General features: G+C 34.9%; 1 protein-coding gene across 6 annotated transcripts in view; it reads right to left on the bottom strand.

The window, feature by feature from the left end:
- The window catches only part of nprl3 (NPR3-like, GATOR1 complex subunit), a 23145-nt gene extending 9253 nt beyond the window's left edge, over positions 1-13892 (bottom strand). For 2 of the 6 annotated variants that reach the window (XM_079834594.1, XM_079834593.1), the window contains exons 1-8: positions 13215-13879; positions 12977-13046; positions 7543-7581; positions 6606-6738; positions 4576-4650; positions 1702-1855; positions 1514-1595; positions 563-700 (exon numbers count right to left, since the gene is read on the bottom strand). In XM_079834594.1, the coding sequence (XP_079690720.1) occupies positions 563-700; positions 1514-1595; positions 1702-1855; positions 4576-4650; positions 6606-6738; positions 7543-7581; positions 12977-13046; positions 13215-13410 (887 nt within the window). In that variant the 5' untranslated portion in view covers positions 13411-13879. Of the gene's footprint in view, positions 1-562; positions 701-1513; positions 1596-1701; positions 1856-4575; positions 4651-6605; positions 6739-7542; positions 7582-12976; positions 13047-13214 lie in introns of all 6 variants that reach the window. The other 4 variants (XM_079834595.1, XM_079834596.1, XM_079834597.1 and 1 more) reach the window with 4 other exon arrangements.

Genomic DNA, 13892 nt, shown 5'->3' with positions numbered 1-13892 from the left:
TCATTTTTGGGTGAACTAACCCTTTAACCCCCGGAGCCATGTTGAGCAGTTATATGATGGATAGATGCACTTTTATGGACTTCAAAAATGACCCAACAGTCACTACCATTATAAAGTTTGGAAGAGCCAGGATATTTTTAATATAACTCCGATTTTATTAGTCTGAAAGAAGAATGTCATATACACCTAGGATGACTTTAGGGTAAGATCATGGGATAATTTAAATTTTGGGGTGAACTATCCCTTTAAGGCACTTGTCAGATTATCATATTACTATATTTTTGCTGAAGCAAATAGTATACATAATGTGCACAAATAATAGATGGATGAATTACTATGTTTGCCAAAAACAGCACTATAACAAAGCACACTGAGGAACACTAGCTATATCCCATTATTCAATGTGATAAGCTGCATTTTTAAACATCCGTTTTTTCATGCATTAAGAAAGCAAGCCGTTTTTATTTTCAAAAAAATAACTGGAGCAACTTGCTGAATTAATTACAGCATGATGAGGGCATGTGAATGTTTCTAAATATGCTGGATATATGCTGTAACTCACCGAATGGCCTTTAGGCTGCGCTCAAGAGCCTCTGGTGGGATGTGTTTCCCTCCTACACGGTGGATTTTGTGTGGCAGGCAGAAACTGACCTCAAGCCAGTTATTAATGTGAAGCCGAACAACTCCAGTAGTGCAGAGACTGAAAACAATACACAGTGGATAAGGTTACCAAGACAGAAATGACAAGAGTGTTTCTTTTAGTTTAGAATATGGACAAAAGTCCACCTTATTTTGAAAAGCAGAAGCAAGCTATTTTCTGTGAGATATCGGAACCGTTAGACGCTATAGGGAAACAACTAAAACAACAACAAAGTGCAGTAAATGGTGTGTTTACAAACCAGTGTGTTTATGATTATGATAATTAAAATAATATGACAACAAATACCCTATAAATACCTGTTGAACTGGAAGCCTTGCACATTTAAGATGCAACCTCTCTTTATTAAAAATAAGGTGGATAGTACACAACTGTATGCAAGATTTGGCCATATGAGAAAATTATGGATTTCATGGTTTCATGAATAAGAATTTAACATGACATGCAGCATGGGTAACACTTTAGTTTAGGGTCCAATTCTCACTATTAACTAGTTGCTTATTAGCATGCATTTTACTAGGCTGTTTAATAGTACTTATAAAGCACATATCAATGCCTTATCCCCTAATCCAACCAAATATCCAAACTTAACAACTACCGTACTAACTATTAATGAGTAGTAATTAGGAGCTTATTGAGGCAAAAGTCGTAGTTAAGAGTGAAAGAAGTGTGACCGCAGCATGTTTTAGCCATGCAGGACATGTTCCTTTTGAACAATTATAGCCCTAACTAACCATTTCCCTACTCCTAACCATAACCTACCCCTAAAATCAAAGGGACATTCGTTGACAAGAATGCTATCAACCTAATGACAGGAGTGCTTGGATAAATGATGGTTAACGTAACACTACTCACCTATCATAGGCCTCTTTTAGGTCTCTAGCTAATTTACACTTGGGAAGGATCTGGCGAAACGGCGACTGCGGGGTGCCATCTGCTATAATAACAGATAAACAGCATGGTGAAAAAAAATCATGTTACACCTTCAGTGATTATATTTGCAGGACCAACACTGCACATCTCAAGGGGATGAGATGTCTCACTCTCAGTCATGGTGGTGACCTCGTCCTGCATTGCTAGCATGAGCTTGGCCTCTCTAGTGAGGTACTGACATCTGCGCTCCTCGTGCTGCAGGGCTATGGCGATGCGACGAGACAGGTTATGCATACAGTTGATGACTGAGGCGTCTGCATTGGCCTGTAGGAGGCGGAAACAGAGATTAAGAAAGACAGTTATTGTTCATTTAATGAGTGGGTCAATGACATGACACTCATTGTTTGTGCTTATCTATTAATTTATTCCAAAATACATTTATTCATGCATACAATGAATTGAATACACCTTTTTCTATGGTGTAGTGTTCGGGGAAACGCATTTCAAGTAATGCAAGTTACTCAATCAGATTGCTTTTTTCAAGTAATGAGTAAAGTAACGTTTCTTTATTTGTACACTTTTAAAGTTTGTTTTACCATGACACCTCTCCATGTTGAGAAATCTGGAGTACCGTAAGTGTAGAGGCATTGTGTGCGGCGCGCTGTATAAACATGATGCTTATTGTATCTCACTTGCACAAAAACAGATTCAGTATTCCTCATAATAAATAAAGAGTTAAATGCAAACTCAAAATATTACGCAAACATGCAATAATTACATTTGGTTTACATATGTACTTAATGTCACTTTATAAACCGGTGTCTTTGCTGCTGACCTTCGATTATCCAATTCAACCATAAGAAGCAAAAATGATGGTAACACAATTAGTTACTATAAGTAACACAATATTGTAATGCATTACTTTTAAAAGTAACTTTCCCCAACACTGATGATGAGCATGTTTTTCATTTGTTTTTACATGTTTTTATATTTTTTGGGGGGACATAAGGTAAAGAAAAATGTCAAACTATGCTAAAATCATAATGAATAAAAAAAAATTCCCTCATTCAAAAAGATGAAAATCTTGAAAAGAAAAGTTTGGCATAACTGTAGAGTATATTTTAATAAAGCTTCCTTAAAATCATGTAGTCCAACGCATGTATTCAAGGTTTGAGGAAAATATGTTAGTACTTTTTTTTGTTTGGTTACACTACATGCAATTTTTGAGTCATTAATTTTAAACTTAAAACAAATTCAAAACTATATTAAACTAAGATGAATAGTACATTTATGTAGTAATAGTTCATTTCATTTCATACATCAGCATGTATTTTAAATTACATTGAAAACTATTTGGACATTTCATTGACAAATGTCTCTAATCATCCAAACTATAAAATTCAGTTACAGCTCATCCAAAAAGTCTTTGTTGGCATTTTGCAATAAAAAAAATAGATATTTAAATATTATATTATAAAATATATTTTTCTCCTAGATGCAATGTGCATGTCTAATGTACTGTAATTACATGATTATAGAGGACAAGAAACCTTTATTAAATGTCTCAAAGAACTATTATAATCTGAAGTGTATATAAATCTAAAATGTTACAAGTAACATATTCACATATACATATATAAAAACAGTCATTATTCATTTAATGAAGGCAATAATTCATACACACAATGATGTGAATACACCTTTTGTGTGATTAACATGTTTTTAATTTCTGCATTTTGATATTTTTAAGGGGGCATAAAGTATAACCCAACCAAAAATACAACCCAATTACAACCTAATATTTTCTGGTTTCAAATGTGCACATATGGTAAATCTGCAGACTAATGGTGGGCATTGTGACAGAGGGAGGGTCCTGAAAAAAGGGAGTGGGCATTGCTGGAGAACAGATAGGAGCATGAGTCTGCGTTTTCTGCAGCTGGAGCTTTGACTCGGCGCTCTGCTATGTTAAGTCATGGTTGCACCGGGGTGGGTCCGACCATGTGCAGTCTGATTGTGACCAGAACAGAGTCCAGCCTTCCTGTCAGTCTTATCACAATCCACACCCTTTCTGAGTAACTCTTGACCTCAGATATACCCACAAACAGCTGAGTCACTATATAGGGGCTCTAAAATGAATTCAGTATTAATTTATTTTTTTGCAATACATATTAAACAATGATCAAACCAAAATATGATTTTTATCCCCCTTAGTTCACATAGATGTACTGTCCTTCATCAAGCATACAGAAATATCCAGATACTGGACATGTTGTATCTTAATTTAGAAGAAAACACTAATGCCATGATAGTCACATATTTTAAGTGTAACCTAATATTTTTGGGGGCCAACAAACAGTGGTGTGTAAAACACTTGAATTCATCATAATATAATCATTTCGAAAAGTTATTTTTCGTGTGTGTGTGTGTGTGTGTGTGTGTATAGTGCTGGGTAGATTACTTTAGAAATTGTAGTCGTTTACTGGTTACATTACAAAAATTGTAGTAAGTAACATAATCCATTACATTACACATTTAAATGAATATAATCTGAATACATTTTGATTACTTTTGACCTAACTTGTTTATTACATTGATTTGAATAGGATCTTGTACCATACTGATATAAATACAAAGAGAAAGAAAATATATTCCATTCTCTTATCAACAACATGAAGTGCATTAAATATAGTTGACCTGCATGTCAACCAACATCAGAGCACCGTGAACTTAATTTTATTATTGACCCAAATCATAAACTTAAAATCTTAGGGCTTACTTCAAGTAAATACTGACAAAATCCTTACAATGCATTTAAATATGAAATGATGTGAATTTGTAAATTTTAATGTGTTTGAAAGACAAAAGTCTTCCAAAGATATACTAATAGATAGTAAATGACTCACTAGTGATCTTTCAAATAATAATTAATGTGCTCGTCAGGATCTGAATAGATATGCAGTGTTGCAATGTTAAGAAAAAATATATATATATGAAGATTGTATTTGTTTTCATTAAGAGTTTATTTAAATATGCTTGTTTCTTACCCTTAATGCAAAAACCACACTGAACAGGATCATGGTGGGCAGCTCTCTTTTGGGGGAGGGGTCCGTTTTGGAGACCTGGGGAAAGCAACATCATTATTAAGTAGAATTAGATTAAGTTTATTTTATTATTAAGTATGCATTTCAAGAAGACAAATGCTGATAATTTTAGAGCAATGATAAATAATGTTTTGCTTTATTTTAAATTATTTTAATTTACTAGTAAATTAATTAAATGTTGCATAAAGTTTATTAAAGTTCAAGTTCTAAAAAAAATATATAGAAAAAATATTGAAAAACAATATTTTTATATTTGAAAAATATATGTTAACTATTAAGTATGTGTGTATGTAGATTATACTTTCATTGTGCAGGTTAATATAAAAGAGTTTTGTGTTGATAACATACATGCAGCAAAAGTGTTAATTTAATAATCTGAATCAATGCTGAATTTACCTGCAGCTTGGTTTTGTAAAGCAGTTTAAATTCACATTCAACAAATGCAAAGTATTTCTTGGCATGGAGGTCTCCTAACATATTTTCCCACTAACAGAAGGTGGAGCTGTTAACCTGTGATCATGGCAGTCGTCAGTGCCTTGGCAATATCTTCAGCAGCTCATCTTACATAGAGCATTTCAAAATGCTTTCCTTCACTCTCATACTATAATCTAACACAGTATACACACTACTTTTTGTAGTGGGATCAGTAAGATTTTTAAGAAAAAAAATTGTTCATCAAGGATGCATTAAAATGATCAAAGGTGACAGTAAAGACATTTATAAAGTAGGGCTGTGCGATATTGAAGAAAAATGCGATATGCAATACCTTGTTAAATAATTCAATATTCGATATGCGATACGAGTGTAAAAAATCTATTTAAATTATATTAAAAAAAATTTTTTAAACTGAGAATGATACCATTTATGTGTTTCACATTCTTTCTGGGAAAAGAAAGCATCGCTACAACTTCTGAAAGTGACCAGCAGTGTTTTAGCAAAAATGAATGTCACAAATCTGACAATATAATTTTAACATCAATGTAAAAAAAACTAAAAATGTAATGCCAATATTTAAATACCAAAAACTTTTTGCTTGACTTGGTAATATATAGTTATATCAACCTAAAACTTAACATCAAGAACATCCAGGTAAACAAAGACACCTGAAGTAGAGGTGGACGATTTTTTTTTGTTATTTTAATTTATCTTTGTTATTAAAAATAAGAACTAAAAACAGTAGTCTTCACATGAATTAAATATACACTGATACATAATAAAGCTACAAAGGTTATTCAGCCAATAGCACTGAGTGATTTTCTCTTGTTCTTTTGTTGTTTGACAGACAGCAGCAGGTTTACAGTATTAGCAGGCTGTCACTTTAAGACCTGCATGGATCCTATTGACACACATTCTGTTTCTTTCCCCAACTGATATACAGACTGTGTTTACATGGATACTCATCAAGACAGCTATTTTGACACCATTGTGTGTGTATTTGACAGTTCGAGTGTGTAACAAGACACAAAACGGCTTGTGTGGTGTGTGTGTCAGACAGCACGAGACTGCAAGGAGTTGTTTTTCGCAAGTTATTGCATTTAATAACTCTTTTTAACGTCAAGCAAGTCACATAAATAACAGTCGTGTGCCCAGTCTATTCTCTGCTATATGCGTCGACCTAAAACGTACACTTTTCACAATGTTAAAGTAGCATATTTAAATCATTCAGATATTGCGTGCCGTTGCGATATGCATATCAAAATATGTACATTTGCGATCTTTCGATAATTTCAATATATTGTGCAGCCCTATTATAAAATTACAAAAGATTTATGTTCTTTCTATTGATCAGATTTTGGTTTCCATCAAAAATATTAAGCAGCACAACAGTTTTCAACATTGATGACACTGAAGACTGGAGTAATGATGCTGAAAATTCAGCTTTGCCATCACATGAATAAATTACTTTTTTTTTTTTATGAGATCGAAATTAGTCATTTTAAATTGCAATTTACAAGATATTTGGCATATCTCACCTGAATACTATGTGGAAGCTGCAGTAAGGTTGGATGTCCGACGAAGCGAACATTGTCGATTTTTAGTTCAAACTTCTTGCCGCACATATCAGACTTGGTAGCCAAGATGGTGGCGAGAATAATATCAGAAAACCTTTGAAGGTGAAGGAATAAAAAGAGAATTAAAGAAAAGACAACACAGAAGGAGTAAACCTAAAATCAGTGGGTAAAATTATGGTGGCGGGTCTGATTGGATTTCAAGTGCTAATCTACTCAGCACTGAGAATTATACACTAACTCATATTTCTAGGGGATTCAACAAGGGATGGGTGATCGGGCAAATGATTTGGTGAAGCCTCTGGACTTTTTTCCTGAGCTAAACCTTTAAAAGGCTCTTATAAGTGAGAATGCAGGTGATTGTAACCCTTTGGCAAAGGGATGAATCTGCTGGATTAAATTGCTCACTGTATATATTTCACCCACTCAGACAAGGTCCTTTAGAGTGAGACAGATCCCAAGAAGGCCCATGGTACAAAAGTCAGTGGTCTGATTCAAACATTTAATTATTTGAGGTGGGAAAAAAGAAAGGAAAAACATTGACATGTGCTGAGTTCATGAGCATGACCTGTATCACATTTGATTTAATTTCATTGCCTGAAGTATCTCCCACAATAGTGCATTTCAATTAATTTCAATTAATTTTGTAAAAGCAAAATTATAATTGTACCATTGCAATTCATTCAAATCCGTAACCCAGGATTTAAGCTATTATTATATAATACAATGACATAAATTACACAAGCTATCACAATTACATTTGCCATTTGAACGCATATATATATAGAGTGAACAAAACAGAATATATATGTCAGACAAATTATAAGGGAGAAAAGATGAACAAAGATGGGGTGCTCTGGAAAAAGGAAAGGTGGTTTAGAGAATGGTGGTTTAATCTTACCCTGCTACCAACTGTTCATCAGTTAGTGGAGTTTGTTCTCTGAAATGGGAATAGGGCCATAAAGAAAGAAAAACAAAACAAAACAAAAAAACAAAAAAAAAATGCAGCAGACAAGTTGGCAGGATGCATGACAAAACAAACCAAATTTTAAGATTGATCAACAAGGACAGTAAGTTTGTTTTCTTTTTACAGGTTTAAATCTGCTATATGTATACATTTTCATGTATTAATCGCTTTTTCATTGCCAATGTGTGAACAGCTTGTAACGAAACTTTTAAAAAAGACCTTCCCTGACTTCCTAAGTTGTTTATGAAAGTCTGTAGACAGATTTTTATGTGAAGGACTCGGGACGTTTCTGACAAGAAAATCTAAAGGATGTAAATGTAACGGACGTAGGCCAGTAAGAGCTGTGCGTGTAAACCTCACTCCCCTGGCCTCAAGAGGCGATCAAGCGACTGACGATGCGGTCTTTGTTGTCTTTCTTAGCGCACCTGCCTACCACACCAGAGACACCGGTTCGAGTTCTGCTCGGAGTGGGGCGAGTAGGACCGGAGGGGTTACAGTGGTGCCGTGACCCGGGTGAGAGTGAGGTTTAGGGGGGTGAGTGTAACGGAGGCCAGCTAGTAAGAGCTGTGCAGGTAAATCTCACTCTCCTGGGGACTCATTTATAACCGTTGCGTACGCACAAAACAGGCCCTGAAAGAGGCGTATTTCCGACGCATTAGTTGACAGGAAAATAGCGCACCAAATTTTTGCACGCAAACTTCGACCCGTGCGTACAAACTCTTTTACTAGAGTGAGAAAAGTAATGAAGTAAGAAGAATTTTAAACTCTGTTTTCATTTTGATGTTCCAGTTTCATTGATGGTGATATGCACTTAAATTACATAAATTCATTACTCAGAATTGAAACACAAATTATATGAATTTAGATGTGGATGAGCTACTTTTGATAATTTTTCCCTGTGACACGCTGTTTTAATGACAGAAGGGATTAAATATAGGCTAATTCCAATAATTCCTCTTTAAACTAAACTCATGTTACGACAAAATATGTTTTAGCGAGAACGATGATCAGTGATGCAAACATACTTCGATATTACAGACACTGCAGGATTCGGTGGTCGAACGCTCCATTATCCGGTTTGAAAAGGTCCAATGATAAAAGCTTACTGTATAACCACAGCTGCACGGAGTGTAAAGACATCTTCACAAAATTATAAAAAAATATCACTGTATTTGACTTAACTGTAAGTTAAGACTTTCACGTTTCCTTTTTCAGTGATTCGCTGAATCAGACAATTGTATTTACGCTGCAATAAATAAGTAGGCCTATCTGTTTCCATTAAAAATAGCCTAAACATCATATATGTTCACATTACCAGCAAAACTGCATGAATTTAATTTGATTTGAATTGTTTAAAATTAACTAAATATTTTGAATTAAAATATAATTTGGCACGTGGAAATGAATGAATCAACTTTCTAAAGAATTCTGAAAAAAAAATATCGAAGAAGTATTTTATACAACTTAGATTTTATCGATATATTTTGATATTTATTCTAAAACATAAAAAGGATATTGGATGATTTTCCGCAATGTACTGTGTAAGGCACAAATGGCATTTATAGTCCGTATCTAATATTTTGTACGTGTCACGTGGATGGGAATTTGCACGCAAATAATATGCAGATGAGGTTATACATAGTAAAACTAGGCGTTGTAAGCTCCATATATGGTGATTTCGGGGAGGAGACAGGGTGGAGATGCACATACGCACAATCTTCTGCTGGCTGTGATTTATAAAGGGATTTTTGTGCCGGTTATGGCGTACACATGGTTTTATAAATCAGAATTTTTTTGTGTGTATGCAAAATCTAGCTTTTGTGCGTACACACTTTTAGGATAAAATCTACGGAAAGTTTTATAAATGAGGCCCCTAATCTCAAGACGTGCACTCGCGACTGGCGCTAGAAGCTGCGGTCTTTAGCTTGCCCGCTTACCACATCTGAGACCCCGGTTCAAGTCCCACTCGGAGTGGGGTGAGTAGGACCAGAGGGATTACACTGATGCCGTGACCTGAATAGGAGTGAGGTTTAGGGGGTGAGTGTAATGGACGCCAGCTAGTAAGAGCTGTGTAAATTACCTTTTTAATTATGTTAAATGTCCCATTCAATGTCTTGTACGTTACGTGTGCTCGAAAGAGAGCACAAGCCAGAAGTTGCTGGCTGCAGTTTCACTTAGCGGCCACCGGTGTCGCTAATAACGAGGATTTCTGAATTCTACATATGGCCCTTTGAAATTGTGATTATTTGTTATATTTGTATGTCAATATGTTATCACAAAGCACACCTGATGATATGGCATTATTCAGGTGAAGTTTTTAGGCTTATAATTTAGCCTATAATAATATTAGTAATGATACACTGACACTGCATCAAATATTTTTAACAATATTATGTACAAAATATAATGCGTTAGTATTTACATAATATATTTATAAATATTATGCATTATTATCCTAATTATGTTATGTTTCTGCTGCTTTAAACATTTTATAATCATATACCTAAAACTATCACATATAACATTTTTATTTTTAATCAAGTTTCTGGATCTGTGCTGTATGAAAGTTTGTGAATCCCTTGCAGAATCTGTAAAAATGTGAATCATTTTAACAAAATAAGAGAGATCATACAAAATGCATGTTATTTGCTATTTAGCACTGTCTTGAATAAGATATTTTACATGAAAGATGTTTACATATAATCCTGAATTTATAAATATGACCCCATTCAAAAGTGTATGAACCCTTGATTCTCAATACTGTGTCGTTCCCTGGATGATCCACAGCTGTTTTTTGTTTTGTTTTGTGTTGGTTGTTCTTGAGTCCCTTGTTTGCCCTGAGTAGTTAAACTGACCAACGTTCTTCAGAAAAATCCTCCAGGTCCCGAAAATTCTACAGTTTTCCAGCATCTTTTGCATATTTGACCCCTTTCCAGCAGTGACTGTATGATTTTGAGATCCATCTTTTCACACTGAGGACGATTGAGGGACTCAAACCTTCACTAATGCTCCAAAAAGGAAACAACACATTAAGAGCAGGGGGGTGAAAACTTTTGAACAGGCTGAAGATGTCCAAATGTGTATTTTTTGTTGTTTAACCCTTAATCGCCCCTCAAGTAGGGTTTACGTTTGAGTCCCTTGGGGTCAGATAGACCCCAAACTTTTACAGAGCGATTGCATAAGGAAATATAATTTTTTTACATGGAAAACTATATATCATTTTTTTTATTTACTTCTCAACTATACATTTAGGCTGTGTTTTTGTGGGTATTTGGTAGTTTTTTACCTATTTGCTGCACAAATACCTAACTATGTCATAAATTAGCTCATTAAAAATAATTTTTTTATGAAAAAATCACTTGAATGATGATCTTAAATAAATATAAATAGTTTTTGGACATTGCTCTATGTGTTAGGGATAGAATACCGCCATCTGTAGGTTTGTGGAAAAACTTTAGGAATTATAGTTAAAGAGAAAGAGAGTGCAATGACCACATTATCCAATAGAGATCCATAGGGAAGTTATGCAAAAGTTAAGCTGCCTTTCATCTTTCTTTTATTTGCCCTTTTCCCTCTCTTTCTCATGATTGTTCATGTTGCATTTGTGCTCTAGTATTTGTCCTTCATTTATGTACGGAATTTTTTCAGATTTATGCCAGTTTTGTTGATTTTATTTGCCAGTTTCTATAAAAATGCTCTCTGTTGCAGTCACACACATGTATGTGTTTGTGTGCGTGTGTGTATGAGACAGAAAGTTCGTTCCACTTTGTGTTTATGCTCTAGGACCAGATCTTGATATAAATGTAGACATTTTCAGATTTATACTGCATTTAGTTGATTTTTTTTTACAAACAAAGTGAAAAAAAAAGCATTTTTTACATTTTCCCATTCATTGCCAAAATCCAAAAAAATGCTCCAGACACCTGTGTTTGTGTTTGTGTGTGTGTGTGCGTGTGAGTGAACATGCTTGTTCCATATTGCATTTGTGCTCTAGTATTAGTACTTCATTTATGTATGAAAATCTTTCAGATTTATGCCAGTTTTGTTGATTTTATTTGCCAATTTCAATAAAAATACTCTCTGTTGCAGTCACACACATGTGTGTGTTTGTGTGTGTGTGTACGTGTGTGTGTATGAGATAGAAAGTTCGTTCTACTTTGTGTTTATGCTCTAGGACCAGACCTTGATATAAATGTGGAAATTTTCAGATTTATACTGGATTTAGTAAAAAAAAATTGACAAAAAAAGTGAAATTTTTTCATTTTTTACACTTTCCCATTCATTTTCAATGTGGGGTCAATCTGACCCCGAGGGACTTAAACGGTAACTTTTTTTTTACACACCCTTAGAACAACCAAATCAAGCCCAGATTTTTTGTGCATGTTTAGATAGATTATTTAGGAAAAGTCACCGAGTCTCATGGCCCTGAGATGAAGGGAACACTTTTAAAAAATGGAGGAAAAGTCCAGTGGGGTCAGCTGGACCCCAAGGGACGATTAAGGGTTAAAATATCAATTTTGTTCAATTAGTACTGCCCTTCGGAAGCCACTTGCATGTTTTACGTAAGACAAATTAGGTACAATTTACCTTGAGCTTCAAATTCAAAAAGTTTTCACCCCCAGCTCTTAATGCATCGTGTTTCCTTCTGGAGCATCAGTGAATGCTTTTTAATAGTTGTGTTTGAGTCCCTCAATCAGTGTGAAAAGATGGATCTCAGAATCATACAGTCAATGCTGGAAAGCTGAAAAAACTTGCAGGACCTGAAGCATTTTTCTGAAGAACATTGGGCAGTTTAGGTCAAATAAGGGACTCACGAACAACCATCACAAAACAAAACAAAAAACAGCTGTGGATTATCCAGGGAACGACGCAGTATTAAGAATAAAGGGTTCATAAACTTTTGAACAGGGGTCATTTTTATAAATTCAGTTTTTTTTTTTTTGTCTTGTGGATTATATGTAAACATCTTTTAATTTAAAATATATTATTCAGGACAGTACTAAATAAAAAACAACATGCATTTTGTATGATTCCTCTAATTTTGTTAAAATTATTCACATTTTCACAGATCCTCAAGGGAATCACACACTTTCAAGCAGCACTGTATATTGTGGTTAGGCACTCACTAATGACCCTGCATAATATCCGAATTACAACCTAAAATCATCCAACATAAAACATACAACACAATGGACATAATGAACTCTGGTGACACTGGTGAGCTTAACATGCCATGCATAAAAATGCTAACAACAGAATAATTTGGGTCATATGTTATTAGCAGAAAGCACATTTACATCAACAACATGCATAGTTCTAAAGCAATTTAAGTACAAAATTATTAAAAAACCCTTGCTTTGCATAGTACCTTGAGTCACCATCCTGGTCCTCCGTAGAGTCACCTGATGTATTCAACACATATGGACTCCGCTGTTTTGCTTTAATGAAGAAGAAAAAAATACACACCTTGAAAAGTACAATTATTTGTGTAGTAATGTGATTAACAGTGTCAAAAACAGTCCTTCTGTAATGTATCAATCACAGGTGGGGCAGTGTCAGGTTAAACTGCTTGGATGACATACAAAAGAGGAAGCAGGAACACTTACATGCTGCTGATGAAGTGTTTTCAGACACCTTCTGAAACGGGTATCTGAAGAGCAGTTTGTTTCCTCTGCTGCCAGAGCTAACTAGTATAACGCTTATGGGACTTGTTTTTTCTCCATTTGGCTGCAGGCTGGATTCAGACTGCTGCCAAATCAGCTTAGCATCTGAATTTAAATCTGCAGACCACTGCCTGTACATATTGACGCGAGGTAGTCTGAAGTATAAATAAACTCAAGCGAATTAAGGTTGCTGCTGAAGCTGAAAACGTGCAGTGTAACATCTACAATACAGGTTTGGACAGCTAAAAGGTTGCACTGCATGAGAATTTAACCGAATGAGTGTAAGACATCCGATGCATTTGATGAACTGCATCTCTGATAACCTGAAAAGAGAACTGACATAAACGAATATGGGAGATAGTGACAGTATAACACGTTCTGTTAGCCTGCTAGCTAACCAAAAAAACACTAACGCAAACCAGCGACTGGTTTCATTCGATATTTAGTAAACCTAAATGTTTGGTCCATCAGTCACCGGCTGGCGTCACGGAAGATTTGCAACTAACCTGACAGTACAGTTTAAAACTGAGAACTGCATAAATAAGAGTCATTTTTTACTAAAAAACACAACATTACCGCTGGTCAGTGTTTGGTGTTACACTAAGTGCGCCGAAGTAATAC

The sequence above is a fragment of the Gobio gobio genome, assembly GCF_949357685.1.
Source record: "Gobio gobio genome assembly, chromosome: 1".
In the NCBI taxonomy this organism is placed as follows: Eukaryota; Metazoa; Chordata; class Actinopteri; order Cypriniformes; family Gobionidae; genus Gobio; species Gobio gobio.
This window is presented reverse-complemented; position numbering and strand designations above follow the sequence as displayed.